The sequence below is a fragment of the Triturus cristatus genome, chromosome 4_2 (assembly GCF_964204655.1).
Source record: "Triturus cristatus chromosome 4_2, aTriCri1.1, whole genome shotgun sequence".
In the NCBI taxonomy this organism is placed as follows: domain Eukaryota; kingdom Metazoa; phylum Chordata; class Amphibia; order Caudata; family Salamandridae; genus Triturus; species Triturus cristatus.
Genome location: NC_140586.1, coordinates 717,150,498 through 717,171,041, shown reverse-complemented (window position 1 = coordinate 717,171,041; position 20,544 = coordinate 717,150,498). Strand labels below are relative to the sequence as shown.

The 20,544-nt window shown below is 43.1% G+C and overlaps 1 protein-coding gene across 2 annotated transcripts in view; it reads right to left on the bottom strand.

Moving 5' to 3' along the window:
- Nucleotides 1-578: 578 nt before the first annotated feature.
- SLC1A7 (solute carrier family 1 member 7) overlaps nt 579-20,544 on the bottom strand; it is a 632,908-nt gene continuing 612,942 nt past the window's right edge. For both annotated transcript variants that reach the window (XM_085600158.1, XM_085600159.1), the window contains exon 11: nt 579-1,397. In XM_085600158.1, coding sequence (XP_085456284.1) covers nt 1,170-1,397 — 228 coding nt within the window. In that variant the 3' untranslated portion in view covers nt 579-1,169. The remainder of the gene's footprint in view (nt 1,398-20,544) is intronic.

The window sequence follows — 20,544 nt, the reverse complement described above, 5'->3', positions numbered from 1 at the left end:
ACTGAATGCTATAGAATAAAGATAAATAAGAGAAAGAAAAAATATATAGTTTGAGAGAACGAAGAAAGAAACAGTTTCCAGAACTACAATTGCACTCACCTACCCAGCTACCACATAGGTATGGATAAAACAAGTAAGATGTTAAGGGATGAGAGGATTCTTCTTCAGAGCATCCTAGAACCAAGGTTTTGAACCCTTAAATCCACCTAATGGCTGATGTGGCTAAGTGATCTATGTACCAGCGCAATCTTCATTGGACCTACTCCCTTTGTGCTATTCAAATTTTCATGCCACCAAGATTCAGTCATCAGCAGATCATGCAGTTCACAATTTGTATATGTTGGATTAGTGGATTTCAGGGAATCGCCTTTGGTTTTGCGACCTATCTCCTCCCGGATTATGTGGATTGCTTCTATCGGGTGAAGAGCTCCATAGATCTGCCACTTTCTTCTCTTATGTACATGTCAGGACCCTGTTTCTTAAACAATCTCTTAAATGCATTTGTAGAAGGAAAAGTTGATTCATCATTTGTCTTCAATTTTTTCCGTTCTCCCAGTAAACAAACCATTGCAAAAACAAATGATTTTACACTTTTATTTCAAGATGTGTATTTTCTTTATATAATGAGTAAAAAAAGACTAATATCTATTGTTTCAGAAAATGTGTTATATCCGCTGCTGCTTCCTACACACATTTAAGAAATCACATGGAAAATGCAAGAACATTACAATAATGTGTTTACAATACTGCATCCACATCGAAATGTGGAAAACAAGGCTCATATTTTGTTTTCTGATTTTCTCTTTACTTTCTCTGTTAACGCTTTGCTGTTTTATATTTTCATTTTCTTCCATCCAATTATTATTTCTCGGTGTGAAAGCTGTCCCATATCATGATTTAATCCATTTGTTTGGACAAGAAGGCAGGAGATTGAAATGCCTGGACCAACTTGTAAATATTTATAAAAAAATTAATTGCAGAAAGGTAACTGACTCATTCATGCCTTTTGATCCTGGCCAAACGTGCTGCTGGCCCAGTCTCTCCAGTTTAGTGGCCCCATCTCTCCAGGTTAATAGTAACTGCATCACGTTTCTCTTTTTTTTCCAAAGTTCCCATCTTTGGAACAGTTGTCTGTCCTCCAGTTCCCAAGGAGGCCTTATGAGAATAGGTTACACATTTGTTTCTAGCTCGTTGATCTCTATGGTGCAGTGGTCCTTACTGCTGGAAGGCTCAATATGGTTCTCCACCGGATCCACTTCCGGCTCCATGTCTATGTGATGGGATTCTTTCACTGTATCCTGCTGGGGCACATCACTCATGTTTTTCACACAGCCATTTCTCTGATATGCCATGATCTGGTGGATGCTGATATTTTTGGTTTCGCAGATCAGCGGCACCTACAGGTACAAGTAAGATGTCCATGTTAAATCAGCCATCAAGGTTTCAGGTCTATTATATATTAAAGCTCTCTGTGATCTTTATAAATGCAGATAACTTAAAGAAGAGGTTGAAATGTCAGACATCTTGTTGGCACTGTTTTTTTAACATTATTAGACATGCAATACATAGAAGGAAAACTCCACAAGGTTTTGTAATGCGTATAACTTATGAAAAATAGAGGACACCATTAACGAAGGTAAATTTGATTGTTAATGCATGTTTACAACCTAAGTTACCTTTTTAGACCTGCTAGAAATTTACAAAGAGATTCCTGGCAGGCTTAAGTTGACTTATGTGTGTGCAGATCTCTGCATGCATACATCTTAACCAAGGGCAAGAAAAATGGGTGTTCTAATGCAAGTCATCCTTGGAACTTTGTGAACACTCATAAACATGAACATATGTCCCCATTCACTAAATCCCTCTGTCCCCTTTTTTACCATGGAACGGTTGGATTTTTACTTCAGCCAATGGCTGGCATAAATATCTTCCCTGGGTAGGATGAGGAATTGATATAATCCAAATTTGGTTGGACAAGAAGTTTCTAGGGAGGGAAAATGTTTTCACTGTGGAGAAAAGAAAATGTGCATTTGAACAGGTGATCCAATTATTCCTTACAAAGTTGATCAGTAGGGTGCACTCTGCTTGAAGTCATTGGATCTAGCTGGGACAGTCGCAGGATAACACATGAAAACCTGCACCTGTCACAGCTGCTCATGCCTATTTCTGGGAAAACTCGAACAAAGGTGTAAATCTGTGAGTGAGGATTAACCACTTTCTTTGTGAATCGGGTTCTAACATCTTTGTATTGCTACCCTAATTTGTTTTGTAGCCCAGGATACCAGTGAATGGATTTGTCTCTGCTTGAGTGTCTTTTTCAAGTTTTATTTGGAGCTATGACAGCAAAGTTTAAAATGTTGTGGACTAAAACTGCAGTCGTCAAAGGAGGCTGCCACTGAATGGAGGGCAAGGCTCCATATGTCAACAGTGCCAGTAGCGTAACAAAAGAATGGACTCCCCCCAGCAAAATGTGATGTGGGACTCCTGAGTCTCCCAAATCTTAGAGCTATTCCTTTCCTTTGGCTGTTTCGGAGACCCCTCGAAGGGATGGGGGCTCCCTGGAGGGTTGGGGTCCCCCTGTACTGCAGGGGCTACAAGGATGTGCATTACACCCCTGCACTGTGCTAAACGACATCACTGTATTCACTCACAGGTCTCTGGAATGCTTCCACTACAACAGGAAGCAAGGATGTGCAACTCAAGATGTACTGACATGTCAAGCACCTATGTGCATCTGTGTGTGTATATGTGTGTGCACGCATGCATTTAGGTGTGCTCTTTTAGTTGTAAATGAGGATTATTTCAATTAAATTGGGAGCCCTCTGTATTTAAGTTCTTAAATTCAATCGAACGAGGAATGTGGAATTTTAGGGTAAAACAATGGTCTCAAAGACCTTGTGATGGTCACCAACTAACAGTCTGATTTCGAGTTTGGTGGGGAGGCGCTGGGTCCGCCAACGCCACCGAAATGCCAAACCTGTGGTTGGGCCGCCTGCCAAATTATTAGTATTTATCGCGTCTGGTGGGCTTTTTTTTAATGTTCCCAAGGTGGTGCCCTGAAAATGGGCACGCCAAAACAGTTACTGCACGACATGGACTGTAAAGTCCATGCCATGCAGGAACTGGGGTGCATGCTCACAGGGGGTCACATGTTGTGCCCCTTGAATGCATTACATGGTGCAGAGGCACAATATCTTCTCTGCCACGGTTTTCATGGAGGTGGAACTGCCATGAAAACCGTGGCGGACAGGAAACTCGTAATGAGCTTGGCAGGACCGGGGCGATCCCGCCAATCATATTGTGGCCTCCTGGCCGATGCATCACCACCAGGGAACCGCCATTGGCTGCGGGGCAATGGAGGTCCAACCGCCCTAATTGTAATAGAGTGGTTGGAAGTTCTTTTAAAATATCGAAAAATAAAAACACAAATGTTACTGTGGGAGGCAATTTTTTAAATTATTGTATAAGAAATATTATTTTCAAATTAAATAAATACATTTATTTAATAATTCAAAACAAATGTAAATGCTAGATAGACAGATAGACAGAAAAACAGACAGATAGATGGATAGATGGATAGATGATAGATAGATAGATAGATAGATAGATAGATAGATAGATAGATAGATAGATAGATAGATAGATAGATAGAGAGATAGATAGATAGTTTTATTGCACAATTAATTAAAATCATTGCAATCATATTGAATTAAAATCAAACGTAGTGAAAAATGTCCAATATTATAAAAAAGTATATAACAGTTTGTCATACTGTGGATTCTTGAGATTAAATATGTGGACACCATTTTGTCAGCTGTGAAAGCATGAAGGTAAAAACAATTGATGTGGCGTTGTGCCTTACAGTTCTGTGTGGTTGTCAAAGTCCGGCATAGCTTTAACTGCTATCAAGAATTTCATGAAGCGTGCTGCCAGTTGCACTTAGTCACCTTTCATGCACACTACCAGCGCTTCTTGACATGTCCGTAAATTTAAAATGCGCCAAATGGGGTGAAGACATTGGATTCCCAAGGTGCGCAGTTTCTCACAGATGCACAATATGTGAATTAATGTTTTCTTTTCACCCCCGCATGCACGTCACTGTATGGCTATGTTTCTTTCATACCCTTTGCCGTACTTTTATGCCAACAGTGGAATCAAGTTTGTCATCAAAAAAGAAAGGATCACTTGTACCTGTTATCCAGGGTTCAGTGGTTTCTCAACTGTTCCTTAAAAAACCCTCATTCACGTTTTAAGATGGTTCATGTGGTGGTATATCTTGATTCTCCGCCTAAATAACGTGACTGCATCATCATTGAGTTTAGTGTTATGCTTCCTCCACCCGGAGGGAACAACTGGATATGCGCAGTAGTGATCAAAAAAAATTTACGGAAAAAGGTGCTCGTGTGCTGTGAATACAGTGTGATTAAAAAGGATGTTCCCTCATGCTACCTGGACTATCGTTTTTATTGTTGTCTGGTGCATGGGAAAAGAATAAAAATAGAGAAAGTTGTGCAGATCGGACATCAAGTGTGTCCACTGTACAATCAGTCTAAGGGGTGGGTCGACATGTTTCAGCTCCTCATTAGCCCCGTAGGGTCAGGTGAGCTTTCTTCAGGACCTTAGGGTGTTCGTGTTTGAGGGGGGTATTGTCCCCTATCTAAATGAGGAATTCAGGCGTAGATTAGCTGAACTCCTAGTAAAAGGTTATTACCTTCAAGGGCTCCGTTTTGGGGCTTCTAAGGAAGAAATCAGCGCAGTTGAGCGAGATTGTGCTCTGCACGACTTGTGCTGACTCTGTCTTCCTGTTTGCAAGGAAGACAGCATCAGCACAAGTCGTGCAGAGCACAATCTCGCTCAACTGCGCTGTTTTCTTCCTTAGAAGCCCCAAAACGGAGCGCTTGAAGGTAATAACCTTTTAAAAGGAGTTCAGCTAATCTACGCCTGAATTCCTCATTTAGATAGGGGACAATTCCCCCTCAAACACAAACACCCTAAGGTCCTGAAGAAAGCTCACCTGACCCTACGGGGCTAATGAGGAGCTGAAACATGTCGACCCACCCCTTAGACTGATTGTACAGTGGACACACTTAATGTCCGATCTGCACAACTTTCTCTATTTTTATTCTTTTCCCATGCACCAGACAACAATAAAAACGATAGTCCAGGTAGCATGAGGGAACATCCTTTTTAGTCACACTGTATTCACAGCACACGAGCACCTTTTTCCGTAAAAACATTTTTTAATCTCTGATCACTACTGCGAATATCCAGTGGTTCCCTCCGGGTGGAGGAAGCATAACACTAAACCCAATGATGATGCAGTCACGTTATTTAGGCGGAGAATCAAGATATACCGCCACATGAACCATCTTAAAACGTGAATGAGGGTTTTCTAAGGAACAGTTGAGAAACCACTGAACCCTGGATAACAGGTACAAGTGATCCTTTCTTTTTTGATGACAAACTAGTAACTGGAAGGTGAATGGATCACGTTTCCTTCTATCTCCCTCACAATTGATTGGTTACAAACAGTGGAATCAAGCCAAACCATAGTCTCATTGGTTGGCGCTTCATTGTTGTCTTTAAGGGAGAGGACAGGTAGAATGGCAGGCTCCCTGTGGTGTAAAGTTTACCCACCCAACTTCTGTGACTTAGATTTTTCAAGAATAATGCGCCACTTCCAGCCAACATTATATTTGCTTGTTTGGTTAATTGTTTAGCTTCTGCCGTTGTAGGTATGGAGGCAGACCCTATTTTGCGATCATCCAGTGCTTCCACACAGTGTGTTAAGAATTCTTGCCAGGTTGACCCCTGGTTGTTTATCATTAATCAGTTGTATTTCTTTAGTGTTTGGTACCATGCTTGTTTAGCTTTCAGGCAATAGGCTGTGAACCTGGCTTTTAGCATCCACTGTTGCAAAGTCAAATTGAATTCAGTACAGATTTGTGCATGGGAGGTAGAAGTTGGTAGAAAAAACTACTCTAAGGAAGCAAGCTGACTGAGCTTTGCCCTACCATGGTGACATTTTGTCTTTGAAGACTATTGTGCAATGAGCCACTGACGGTAAGAATTTTGCCCACATAGTTCAAATTAGGGGCGTGAGATCAGGTGAATTCATGGCTTTCCTTGCTCTGCAGAACGCCCCCTCTAACGGCTGTGCCATTCCTTGCATTGCGGTGATATGAGTAGAATGCCTTTCTTTGTGGTCGATCCATACTCCCAAGTACTTATATGCAGTAACTATATCAATCAGCTTTCCTTCAACATGCCATGAGCCTCTCCTCTTTATTTGTCTGGAGATAATCATCACCCTTGTTTTTTTTGTCAAAGTTGTATTTATTTTCCAAAGTGTAACATTACACACCGTATACTTGGTTCTTACAATGTCCTTACTCCTGGTTACAAACAATTTGCTATTGCCAAGAGCACAGTGTTCTGACAGCCAGGAGCAAGAAAACAGAGCACTAAGAAAAAACGAAAAGAAAAGGAAAAAAGAAAAAACCCTGAAAAAACATAGACCCACTCCGACGCAAGGTGCCACCCTTCCCTCCATCCCCCCCATCAACAAGTATTAAACACACTAAACAAATTGTAGTACAGCAAATGAAATGTATAGTCCAGGGGAGAGAAGACTCTCGTCAATGCCCCAGCAAGTCCTGAACTTTCTGATGCCCCCCTAAGATCGAACCCTTAAAATTGAAACAAATGGAGTGCTCTTGATCTGGCCAGGCACGTAAACAGGGGAAGACCCTCCGAGAGATACGAGACCAGAGGACCCCACACAAATTCAAAGTTTTTGTAAGAGTCTGCCATAATATCCGCTAAACGCTCCATTGTCAACGCTCTCCACAAGCGGGTGTGCCATTGAGTTAATGAGGGAGCCTCCGTCTTCTCCCACTCCGCCGCTACCGCTAATTTTGCTGCTCGAAGGCACAACCACAGAATAGATTTATCGCCATGTGTCTGGTGCCGCAGAAACTCATTCTGTAGACCCAAGAGCACAAACCCTGAGTCGTCTGGTAGGGGGTAAACCAGGATTCCTTTAAGTTGTGTCAATATTTCTGTCCAGAATGGTCTAATTTTAGGACAGTCCTACCAGATATGCTGGAAGTCCCCTAGAAGCCCGCATCCCCTCCAACAGAGGTCTGACGTTTGGGGGAAGATCTGTTTAAGTTTGGCTGAATGTAAATACCAATCGAAAAGCACTTTATAGTGTGCTTCCCGTAGCCACATTGAGTGATTACATTTCGTAATGTCCCTAGCCACTCCAGACCATTGAGTGTCTGTGATGTCGCAGGGAAAGACCTTTTCCCAGTGTGCTTTATGTCGGGGCTGATGTGTGTGTAGGGTGTCCAGCAGCAGATTGTATAGAAATGTGATGTTACCCCTTGTCCCACTTCCACTCTTCGCAAATTTCTCTATGGGGGTGAGATCTCTCATGCCGCCTCCCCCACAGAGGGGTGAGATACCCAGTGTATCAGCTGAATATAACAATGGCGTTCTGTAATGGGGAGCTTATAGTCGCGGACGCAGTTCTCAAAGGTGCATACATCACAATTATGAAATAAGTCCGATATTGTCAGACACCCTCCCCCCCCCCTTCCTCCAGGCCTTAAAGGGACCTTGCTGTAGGGCCGGAGGAAATGCCGGGTTGAAATGTATTGGGGTGAAAGGTGATGGAAAGGATTTGAGAGCCCCATTCCCTGTGACCGTGTCCCATACCTTAAGTGTAGTACGAGTAGGTGTGCTCAGATAAGCGTTTGGCGGGCGATCTTTCCGTGGCTTCCACAGCACATCCCAAATATACCTTCCCATGAGTGCTCTCTCCATGTGGAGCCAATGTTTGTCTGACTCGTGGGACGACAATTCTGGGATGACCTGTAGTTGCGCAGCTTTAAAGTAGAGATTAACATCTGGTAGAGACAAGCCCCCCTTGGCTTTAGGCAGTCTGAGTACCTTATAAGATAATCTTGTTCTTCCCCCTTTCCAAATGAATTGTGTCATCAAGGAACGTAGGTTAGAAAAAACACTGCGGTCTACTTCGATTGGGAGCCCTTGAAAAAGGTAGAGTAGGCGCGGGAGTACTGACATTTTAATGGCATAAATCCTGCCTAGCCAGGACAGATATAGTAGAGCCCATCTCTTTAAGTCTGCCTTCAATTGCCGGAGCAATGGAGGATAATTAGCACGGAACAATTCCAAAAGTGTGGGTGTGATTCGAATGCCTAAGAATGTGATCTCGCAGACAGCCCACTGGAAAGATGTAGAGCTCCTGAGGTCGGCTACCATCGTTTGGGGGATCGTCAGATTAAGCAAGTGCAATTTAGAGAGATTAGTACGGAATCCTGCCACCCCTTCAAAGTGGTGATCACCTTTGTTTTTGACGTGTTTATTTTCAAGTTGTTTATTTTACAATATGATGTCAATGTGGTCAGAAGCCGTAATGTATGCAGTGTACCCGGATTCTTCCCTCACTGAGATATGATTGTAATTGATTTTCTTCTTTCCCCACTGTACATTTCCCCCCCCCCCCCCGGATGCCACCTTTTGTCCTATAAGTCATTGATACTGTCAACGATGTGCCTACAGATGCTGATTTGATGCCAAATGTTTCTTTTTTTTTTGTATTTGTAATTTGTAAATTCCCCAAAAAAAGTTTATTAAAAAAAAAATGTGGTCAGAAGCCGCTGTAGCCCAACCGAGTTTGATCGAGCAATATAGTGTTAGCCGTGTATTGCAGCGATTGAATTTTAGTTCCAGCAAATTTGGGGGGGGGGGGAGCTTGGGTGTCAGCCAGACAGTTGGTTAAATATGCCAAGTATAGAGCGTGGGGGCCAGTATACATCCTTGCTTTAGTCCCTTGTTGGTTTTAATTTTTTGGGTCGTGGACCAGCCAGAGGAGACTTATTTTGACCAAGGTTTCCGAGAATAGGCCAACAGTGCTGCTAGTAGTGTAATGTTGTTGATGCCCTAGTTTTTTAATTTTAAGTACAATCTCGGGCGGGCCACACTGTCAAAAGCTGTTTGGAAATTGATGCATGCTAGATACAGAGACCTCTCTTTTTTTTACAAGCGTTCTCTCAATCAGGTGGAACATACAAACACGTTACCTTCAAAGTGAGTTCCCTTTTGGAACCCTGTTTGCGTATATGGGATCAATTTACACGCTTCTGCCCAAGCCATCAGTTCTTGTAGTAATATACTGGTATAGCACTTATCATAAACATCTGGGAGTGCGATCATCCAGTAGTTTTCGGGGTTCGATCGCAAGCCTTTCTGGTATATTGGGACCAAGAGGAAGCCCCTCCATGATTCGGGGATACTTCCTCCCAACCTATACTCCCAAAATAAAGGAGCCATTAATAAAGACCATTCCCGTGCCGTACCTTTGTACACCGGGGTGGGATGCGATTTTGGCCAGCCACCCCTCCAGATCGCATTTTTTTGATGAGGTGCATAACTGCGTCTGGAGTTATTTCTTTTCGGTCTTGGCATAGCTCTTGTGACTCCTTGATCCCAGGTACGTTGTTCATTTCGCTCGTATTGATGTTTGCGCAATTATCGCTGGATAACTCAACATAGAGAGCTTCTATGTGGTTTTCCCAAGGTGTATGCGAGATGATAGGTGTTTTAGGTCGCAAGTTTGATCTAAAGCAATTATTCATTCAGTTCCAAAATCGCTTCTGGTCGTGTGACTTTATGATTTCATGTGCTTTCTCCCAGTGTTTTGTACTGTAGGAGAGAATCTTGCTTTCCTATAGCTCCGGCAAATTGATGAAACCTTTGCCTGTAACGATCTGTGTCCAAAAGGGTCATTGGTGTTTTTACGCATGATGTTGTTTAATGTACGTTTTGTTAGCACCATTATTTCTTTTTGTTTTATTAGGCGATCGTCTTTTAGGGATAATTTTTTTCATCTTGGGTTCATCCTGGTGGTTTATTTTTCTCTTGGGTTAATGTGCTATAACATTTTATTCTATTAACGCTATATTACCTAACCATAATTAAATTTTTTCTTTTCTTTTTTCTTTTAAATATTTTTTATATTTTGTGTAAGAAAAAGAAACTTTTATAATGTTTCCTATTCTTTCCCATAGGGTCTCTTCACCACAGTAGCAGATATCGCCCCTTAAATGTGAAAAATTACTATTAGTAACTTTGCACTTAGATGTCTGCATTACCTAAGCTTACAGGGAGAAGACATGTAAGTCTACACTTACTGGCTAATAGCACTAAAGTGAGCATTTGTACCTAAGTGAAGGAGTAGATTTAAATGAGTTCATTTACACATGTAAACCCACCTTTGTGAATGGCCAGTTCTATAAGAAACTATGTGGCACAAATATGGGAATACTATTTGCTCCACTGTATGCATATATATTCATTGGATGGTTGGACGTATAATTGCATAGAAACAGGAGTATACCTCACCATTTCTGGCCCACACAAAGTCAACCTAACAGTTCATTTTCTTACTTGTCACTTCAGTTTGTGACACATGGACAGCTCTCAGGTGCTTTGGTTTTACAAGGTTATCTTAAACATTGTCTCACCTTGCAAAGACAATGAGGCCTATTCACAAAGGTATTTTGGAATATGTAAAGTAGTACGTTTGTAAAACTCATTTACAGAACGTGTTTATCTACTCTTAGTTGGCTTTGTGAATTGGCCTCCAAAACATCTAAAATGTGAATATTCAGGAAATATGTATATACATTTAGTACAAATAGACAGTACAATGTCCTCTTTACATTTTTACTTATAGGGAGTTGGATGTTTCTGGCTACGTGACAAAGGCTTGTAAGAGTACATACACAAGTATTCCTGGTGTATTCATTCCCATACTCATAAATGTTTTTGCCAGTCAGCCCCAATAATTCTAAGTAGCCAAAGAACAACAAATTGTTTTCCACATTTAAAATACTTTGTGAGTCTGCTTTCTACTCCAGACACAACTTTTTTATAGAACTGAAAGGCAACAAGCATGTGATAGAATATTATGGAGAGGACACCCTCAACAATAAAGTAATATTGCCAAAAGAAGTTGATTTCTGGCATAAGATGGTTGCCGTGCTGCATCAAGTAGACCTTCTTCATTCCTTCGTTGGGGTCTTGCCAACCGTGAGGTAGTTAACTTTTTTCCTCCATGGCTGTCTGTTGCTGACACTAGTGCACCCATGTCTCATATACATAACAATGGCACAAGGGGGCTCATCCCAAATGATAACCTTATATTTCCATTACAGTGCTTAATCAGCACAAACTACAATGTCAATGTACAGCTATGGACTTACTCCACAAGTGCTACCCAGTCAACAAAGATCAACACAAGGATGGAGTAAAATCCTGTCTCTCTACACTGCTTTTCAAAACTTCTTTTGTGATTGCATGACATCTGTAAAACGGCTGTGCTGTCCCGCCTGACCAAACATCTATTGAAGGGCAGAATTAAAGGTGCTTTTGGGGCCTAGTTCAAATCAGGAATTATAGGTAATTAAAATAATATTTATCAGAAACCTACTAGTGTATCATCAGTTTCATAACAAGTCTTTATGGAAGTGTGGAACATGGAAAGGTCTCTTGCATTCCATTGAAGAAAATATTCACATTACTATGTCTCGTGCTACAGTTGGGGATTTTATAAGAGCTTAAAAAAGCTTTAAATAAAGTAGCTCCAGATGGTTGGATCAAAAACGATCCTAAACCACAAAGAAGCTGTAGGGTTTCCAGTTACTTCCAATTCATAGAGTAAAATGCCTCAAATTTGAATGGTAAATACACTAATTCCAGTGTGATATAATATAACTGATACTTTAAATTACTGTTTGCTCTCCTTGCTAGGCCAGCCAATCACAATTACTTTTTTAAACAACTTAATACACAAAAGGACATTTCGTATCTTTTGGAGTACATGCTTGTTTCAAGAGCAGGATGTTAAGATTGTCCAACTAGCTTGGTTCTAGCTTGTTTGAGGAAGAGGTAACACCTTCTGGTAATCACACTTCCTTTGCAGTAATGTGCACTGAGTTTGGATCATGTGCCCACGGTGGGGAGTACAGGAGGAGAAAGCCTTAGAGACATAGAAAACTTCCTGAGACAGTCCAATCCAGAAAAGACAGGAGAAAATAAAGAATGAAGAAAAGGCACAAGAATGATCCGGTACAACAGACCTGGAAGAGATCTGCTCCAACATTGTCAGCCTTATATATACTAGACAAGGAATGTAACTCTTGTTCTGAATGTTAAAACAAATGGAGTCCTGTTGAATTGGTGATAGTACACAACAATGTAGTATAGGAGGACTGTAACAATGAGGGGAGTCAGAGTAGTGCTCTGCAACATAATGCCAGAATTCTTGGCAATAAACACCTGAGGAGGCCTCCGCCCAAAGGAGTTATGCCCCATACATGCCAGACATGGTGCCAGAGCAACATGGAGACCTCAGGTGGGAACACCACAGTGAGCCAGAGATCATATGCCTATAAAGAGAAAACTGGAATAACATGCCCTGGGAGCTTTGACAGACTGCATCCCGTGCAGCAAGCAAGGTACGCTTCTGCTGGTTTAGCGGATATAAATAGGCACTTTTGAACTAGGCCTCTTTAGTTTACTATCTCAAGTTGGTGATTTTGAAGTCATACTGGCAGCAATTACAATGAACCCTTCACTCCCAGACCCAGGAAAGACTTTTAATTCACCAATGCAATAGACATGAAGCTTGCTATTATTTCACTTTATTCATCTTACGCCAACCAGAATAAGCAGAAAATAAGTTTTGACAAATCCCAAATTAGGACTTTTGGCTAATCCAGATTTTACTGGGAGCTCATTAGCAAGAAATACTCATCCTCCTAGCACAGACAAATTTAGACACCGGGGGTGGTTATGCTAAACCTGTAATGAAAAATAAAACCTGTCTGCTTCAGTTGCTGTGCAATAAATACCATCCACAGATGTATCCTAATTCAACATAAGTTACCTCTCTGTTAGTTATGGTGCTCGGATCTGGCTCCTGGTAATCGACAAGTGCACTGATCATCAGGCAATTCAGTAAGAATGAAGTTTCAAGGAGTCGGAGAGCATACTGTGCTACGTACCTTAGTTTACTACAAGTAAACCATTTAAACGTTGATGCCACTATATGCTCCTTTCTTATGGAAACAGTCTCCTTTCTGGCTCTACATTGTAAGTTAAAAGAAAATATTTTTGGTGGTGGTTGAGGCAAATCGATGTTCAACATTAGGACACTCATGACATGAGCAGACATCTCAGTACAGATTTCAAGTATCATTTATTTGATGTATTTGCATGTCATCTCCATCCTTTGTAAAGCCTGTATTCCAAGTATGACATTTTTTATAATCAGATGTTGGTGAACATGTATCAAGCATTTTCCTGATCATTTTTTAAACATTCACACCATCTTACATGGAACCTTCACTAGCTGTCTTCTGTCTCATTTTTCCCTATAAAACCATCGATCTGAAAATGACTGTCTATACAAAGAGGCTCCATTTTAGTAAACTTGTGGTTAATCCATAAGCAGGCAGTAGAGCAAAATTCTAAGGCATGAGCTGTTTGGCAAAAAAGAGTAGACAGACAGAACTCTAAATTTACCTGTTGGCCATCTTCTGAAGAAGGGGGATATTTTTTCAGCGATTGCACTGCCAAATGCCAGGGTTGTCAAATACCAAGGCTACCTAGTTTTGAATTAATCTCATGCCTCTTTCATTAACCACACTACAGTCCCTGCCTCTTGATCTCACTCTTGCAGTTTATTTTTCACTCCTACTTTCTGCCTTTTTCATTGTTTCCCTCTCTTTCTAACTATTTTTTGCCTTTCTCTCTCTTGCTTTAGGTAAAGTTTGAGGTTGAGAAATAATTCCGGTGTCAGCGTGATTTACTGCTTTGTCTATAGTGACACTTTATTATACACATAGGGAGATAATTATCTTAATTATCTTAGAGTGCAGTTTCGCTTCCCTTTGGCCTACAGAACAAGGTTGCCAAGCTTTCAAATGCCATAACTCTGGCCCTGTTGGGCTGATTTGGATGGTCCTGGGCTCATTTTACTCATGATGTCGAGCTTCACTGTATCCATCAAGCAATTCCCCATGGAATGGGCCAGGACCTAGGAGTCTGCACAAGGAAGATGAGCCAGGATCCATGATCCTCTGAGATAAGGCGTGCGTGGCCCCCCCCTGTTTATTCTGTCCGCCCGGGGACCCCATCTCTAGGTGTGTTCCTGTTTCTGGGGGGAGGCTGAGACCCCATTCCGACCCCTGAATGCCGCCAAGAAGAAAAAACAGGCGATGGCGGTAAGGGGTACATCCCTGGGCCCCAGTGTTGTTAGGAGTGAGTGGGGAGTGCTGCTGAACTCCCCGATGTGTCACACTGGAGTGCTGCCAGCACAGGGAGCCAGTGTGGACAGCGGAGGTGGGCTCCCTAAGCTGTGTCCGGGTAAGACGGGGCACCCCGAGAGGTAAAAGGTGTGGTGCGAGGCCGCAAATCAAAAATGGAAAAACAAGGGAAATCAAGGTGCAGCGGGAGAGCTGCTATTCTAATAAGCACAGCTCTGAATGAGCGTCTCATAATGCCCTGTGGGGCTTGGTTATTTACACACTAATTCTGGATATTTCTCCCCTTGTGGTGGCCCAGGATGACGGGGTCACCACCCACGATAACACGAAAGGTGCTGCTTTACTAAGGACAGCTTTGTGAAGTTCCCACTTTAAGTTGGGTGGGACCCAAAACATTAACCTCTGCAGGAAGTTTTCTATATTTTTAAACAAACCTCCCAAACCTGGACCTTTCTCTCTAGAGCTGGATGTGCTGCTCCCTCTAGGGGCTATCGGGCACATGCATCAATGTAGCCCTTTGCGATTCCTTAATTGCGATTATTAAGGAATCGCAATTAAGGAATTGCAAAAGCCGCAAAACGTCAGGTTGCAGTGCACTGGGGTGGGCGGAGGGTGCCCTCCGTCAAGGAATGGGTCAGGGACATCACATACGGTCACACCCAATTAAGTACATATTGGGAGTTGCTGCCACCAGCTTCCAGACCCCGGAACATCTGGGATCCATTCTTAACGTGATCAACTAACTCACATGGGGGGCTGAGACGTCGGAGATGGCGGCATTGTAGTCACCCTTGTAGATATATTATATAATTGCCTTGCATTTATGTTTACTGTTTAATACAGGGGACACTAGTCTGGGTGACTAAAGGGGTGTGTTACTCTGGAACTGGCCCTCTCAGACAAAGACAAGTCAGGTAATCATATGTTTTTAACACATCCGTTATACTGTGAGTATACTAAGACATTGGAATTCTATGCACCATGTATGTGAATTTGGAGAGGCAGTTGTAATACGTCATATCATTATTATTGTGTACGAAGTGGACTCATTTGCAAAGGTCTGTTGCTTATTTGATATGAAGCTGGCTTGTTTGAGTGGTTTGTATTGTTGAATTGAAATGCCAATAAAAAAAAAAAAAAAAAAAAGGAATTGCAAAAGACGATGCATGTAGGAATTGCTATAAGATTAGCGATTCCCAAACATTCCAATTAAGGAATGCCTTTTTATTCATTCCTATGGGCCTACAGGCCTACAAGTCCATAGGAAAGAATAGGAGATTGCATGCGCAATTTGCGAGTACCAATAGGTACTCGCAAATTGCGCATGCAATTTCAAGGGTGCAAGGGTGTCAAAAGGACACTCTGTTGCACCCCTGAAATTGATCTGTGCACACATGTTGCGCACACACATGCCCCAAGGGCATGTGTGTGAGTAATGTACAACTTAGAAAAATAAACTTTAGTACATTTTTCAAAGTTTTTGCAAATTACCATCAAGTACAAATTGATGGTAATTTGCGCACACTATTAGCGAAATCGCAATTTGCGATTCCATCATGCATTGCATTTAAGGAATCGTAATTTGCAATTCCTTAAATGCAATCGCAATTTAAGAAATCTCAATAATTTGCGAATTCTTAAATTACGAGAGGCTGACAGGTTGATGCATCGCAGAAGCCATTTTTGCGGGTGCAAACGACCGATTTTTGCGATTCACACCGTTCGCACTCTCAAAAATGATTGATGCATGTGCCTGTAAGTGTATGATTATACTCTTTACGGTCTGAAAGGCCTGAGGGTGATTGAGAGAAATACGTTTTGTGAAGCGCCCTCTAGGCTCCAAGTATATGGTTGCAACGCAATGTCATTACGATGTGCAGCCCTCTAGGGGCTGCTTTTAAAATTGCAGTGTGATGGTTGAAAATGTTTAAAAAATACATTACCACCGATTTTAGTTTTAATAAATGCTTTATAGGTTTCCAATAATGATGACAATTATTACTGCTCACAGTATATATGTTTAATTAGCATTATTAGGTCTGTTCACGCAGGATTATTATTTGTAATAATTGCAGTCAAGTACAACATAATGATTTTAAATGTGTTTGGTTGCTCTTGAACCTTGACAAAACCAATAGACTCACTTTATATATTTGTGTAACGACTTTAGGGGGTCAAAGGTGGTTATGTGATATCATATGTGGTATTTTCCATCTGCCAATGTACATATTTGTAAATTATGGTGCAGTATATAGTAGTATGTGAGCAATAAATGGACTTATCCTTTTCTAAAGAAAAAGTAATGACTGGACAATAATTTGAGTGTTATTATTGCATGACAGTGAAGGGTGATTACTAGCCCACACCATCTTCCCTGAGTAGGCTTTGTACTGCTCTGCCTTGCTACCCTGAGATAGTCAAGTGCTACAATGGGGTGCTTGGTTCTCAGTAAGGGGATTGTGGACCTATTACTTGTGTAGGCCACACAACTGATAACCCTATTTCCTACATTGGTGGCAGCGGTGGGATAATAGTACCAGTTCCAGTATGTATTGAAAACATTTGATCAGTTCAGTTCTTCCACAGATTACCTATGCATTAATGCGCAAATACCAGAACGCAAGACTATGAGAGGGGTTCAAAGTTTGGTTGGGTGAACTCTGGATTTAGGAGAGAAAAGCCCCCGGACACATATGTCATATGAAAACATTGATTGTTGAGAAATGTATTACTATGTTTGTTATGACCAGCTTGCATTCTTTTGAAATTATGTGATGGCGGGGTGGGCATTCACAGTGTTCCCAATATAGTATTCCAGACCAGAGTGTCCTTTGAACCCTTGAACAACACAGTAAGCCAGTATGAGAAGGTTTCATCTTTATAGGTTTAGGGTCTACAACAGGTACCCACACTATAGATCTGGGTGTAGGGGTGGGCTCTGCTTCTGGGGGTGTAGGAGGTGATTGGGGCTCCAGAATATTCTCATGCTTGCTCTGGACATTGCAATTGTCCTACGAGAAAGCCCACTGTGAGTAATTCTTTTTAAAGTTTTTCCTGTCATTGATGCAGGCTAGAAATGACTAGGAAGGTGGTGCGGGAGAATACCCAGGAGTAGTTAACCCCCCCTAGAGGTTCCCGCAAGAAGAGTGGGAGTCCCCCGAGAAATTTTCCCATGGTGTGGGTGCAGGAAAGATGTGGTTTTCATGGTCCCCGCTGATTATCTGTGGGGAAGAGGAGCTAGCCAGGGTGTCTCATAGAGGTGTGCGGCCCTGAGGAGTGATGGTCCTCAAGACTGGAGGTGTAGTAGCAATAAGTAGGCGACTGCCCGAGAACAGCATAGGATGGCATCCTTAGGACTGTTTAGGTCTCGCCTGACCCAGCGGATGCGCTGGTCTGGCGAGACTTATTGAGAGGGCTCCATAAAGTGGTACCAGGAAGCCTAGAGCTACAGTGCATGTGCGCTGGCGCGCGCACCGCACTTGACCACGTTTACTTTCACTTTCGCTTTGATGTTTGATCGCGATCACTTTCGCGGCCGCTTGGCATAGCCAATAGGTCTCGCTTTTGCGACCTTATAAGTATTTAGTTATGCAACTGTTGCATGGCTAAACACTTACAAGGTCCCAAAGGCGAGACCTATTGGCTATGCTAATGCTTGTTTTTTCCTGCATCTGAGGAGGCGGCTGGGTGATGTTTAGTTGGATGTCCAATCAGGTAGGTCCTGTGGGTTCAGATTCCAGGACTGAAGGTGGAGGTTCTGTAGCTGGTGGGTGCGACCCCCAGCATGGTGTGAGGGTGTGCAGGAGGTGCTGCCCAAATCAGGCCCCTGCCTGGTGCAGTACTGGTGTACCAACCTTGGGGTGGATGCCCTGAGTCCCCTCGAAGCCCTGGGTTTACACGCGTTGACATAACTGGTGAGTGTGGCCCCCAGCAAGGTGCAGAAGATAGTTCTGCTCTCAGTGACCCCGGGGGCCAGGTAAGGCCTATCTTAAGTGAAGAGATCCTGTGCTTTGATTGGCTTGGTTTAGTCACTTCTGTCTAGAATTGTTACTCTGAGCTACTAGTGAGGCAGGCTGTGGAGAACTTTGCCTGGCAGACTTCTGGTGGGTGCACTTTAGGTGTACTGGAGGAGGGGATACCCCTGCAGTGCTTGTACCAGGTGTCCAAGTGAGTCCTGTCCAAAGGGAGGGGACCCTGTGCTTGAGTCTAAGATTGTCTTAGCCACTTCTGTCTGGGAGGTTGCTTTTGGTCTGTCAGACAGGCAGCTGTCGAGGACTGAACCCAACAGACTCCAGCATGGTACACTTCAGGTGTGCCAGTCTAGGGTGCTGCCCTAGACTCCTCAGTGCTCTTGGTTTGCCAGGAAATAACTCAGTAGGAGAGAGCAAGCCCTCTGCTGAGTGTGGTGAAAAGAGGCAGTGTGAGCCTTAAGGTGACCTTTTGAACCTTTCAATGGGGGATCTTTATGGTTGTGGCATGCAGGCGAGGGAGTCCACAGGTGAGGGATTCCTATGGTGGGAAATGCCTTGGGGTGACTCCTATCTGGGAGCACTCTGTGATTGGGCTGGGGGTCCCCCTAGGGGACACAGTCATCCCAGGAGTGTGTGATGGTGGCATAGTACCCAGAGTAACTACTGAGGGTGATGGGTAGCGGCTCGTTCAAGGGGCTTGTGTGACACAATTGAGTGAGGGTACTGTGATGTGTATTTTACAGAGTTAAACAACCGGTGACCCATTGGACAGGTTTTAAATCTGTCTGTTTTGTTGGAGTCAGTGCTAAGGCACTGAACCTTTGCCAAGAACTGTGTGGTGGCGGACGCAGCATTGCATAACCCAGGGCAAGGGTGGGCCTAGACCAGCTCAGTCCATATAGATGGTGAGTGTCCTGAATGCATCTGATCTAGAACCAGAAAGGTTCCTAGTGCAGTCTGAGTTTCCAGTGGGGATCGACGGCCACATGGTTGAGTGTGGTGGTTGGTCTTAGCATAGGAAGGCCAGTGGAAGTTCTCAGTAGTAGTAGATGACAGGCGAATGGTGTATCTGGTCAGAACCCAGTGTCACTTTTTACCACTGAGTAGGTAAGAATATCCATGAGTGATAGTGATCCCTTGCCCAATTTCAGCTGCCAGCGGCGCATGTTACAAAGGAGTTCTGTCCATTCAGCATGCCTGGATTTTTTACTTTTGAGATCACCCAGTTTTGGACTTTTTACTGTGGGTGAGTCTCACTGCATGTGTCTCACCCGCGGTAATCACATGTCAAACGGACAGCGTACGTTTACGGCCAGTGTTTGTCTTTTAAGATAAGGCCCCTGCGAAGCAGCACGGGTAAGAGGCACCCGGCTGTTGACACGTGAACATGGGTATACACACGTGTTAATTAATTATCATGGTCGGGGTAGTTCCTCCTATGGCAAGTGGTCACCAAGGGTTGAACCAGGTAGCTGTTACTTCTGTTGAGGAAGACCTGATGGTCAGATCTTGGTGCCCTCACACACCTGTTGGGGTGCCATGCTTCATCTTTGGGCGCTTCTCGTCAGGCCGGTGCTGCAATGCCTGACACGTCTTCAGGCTTTGCGTGGGAGACTACAGTCGTGCACAGCCCAGTAGCGTCACACAGGTAGCCTGGCACAATGGGGACTGCCGAGTTAGATATTCACCTGGGATAGGCCTTATAATGGGAGGGGACTATTTATGGGAGCCTTGCATAATTTTACAATACCTAACGTAATACATGTGTGATTCAGGGGACTGAATCAGACTTATGAAGCCACGCATAGCCACCCTGCATGGCTTTGATTTTCCTCTTAAAGCTTGAGCAAGGCAATGCAGTGCTCGTGAGGTGTTCCATGGGCATTGTGGTGGGTGTTACCACACAACACCAATGGATTTTGATGCTGCTCCAGATTTACAAAATCACACAAACCTGCGGAAGAGCCAAATCCTTACGCCTCCGAGGTGTGACGTACGAGGAGAACTATGCTTATTTCTGCCTGTTTTTACTTCTTTCTACGTCTGCTGCATCCTGCAGCACACATAGAAAGAGGAAACATGCCTCTTAGGATTGTTTCTGTGCAGGAAGGTACCAATTCCTGCACAAAAACAATCTTGCATGCAATGGAGTCAACCTTGCACCCTGCTGTGCCCAGCTAATTGCATTTCTCTTCAGCAGCAGGAACAAAGGC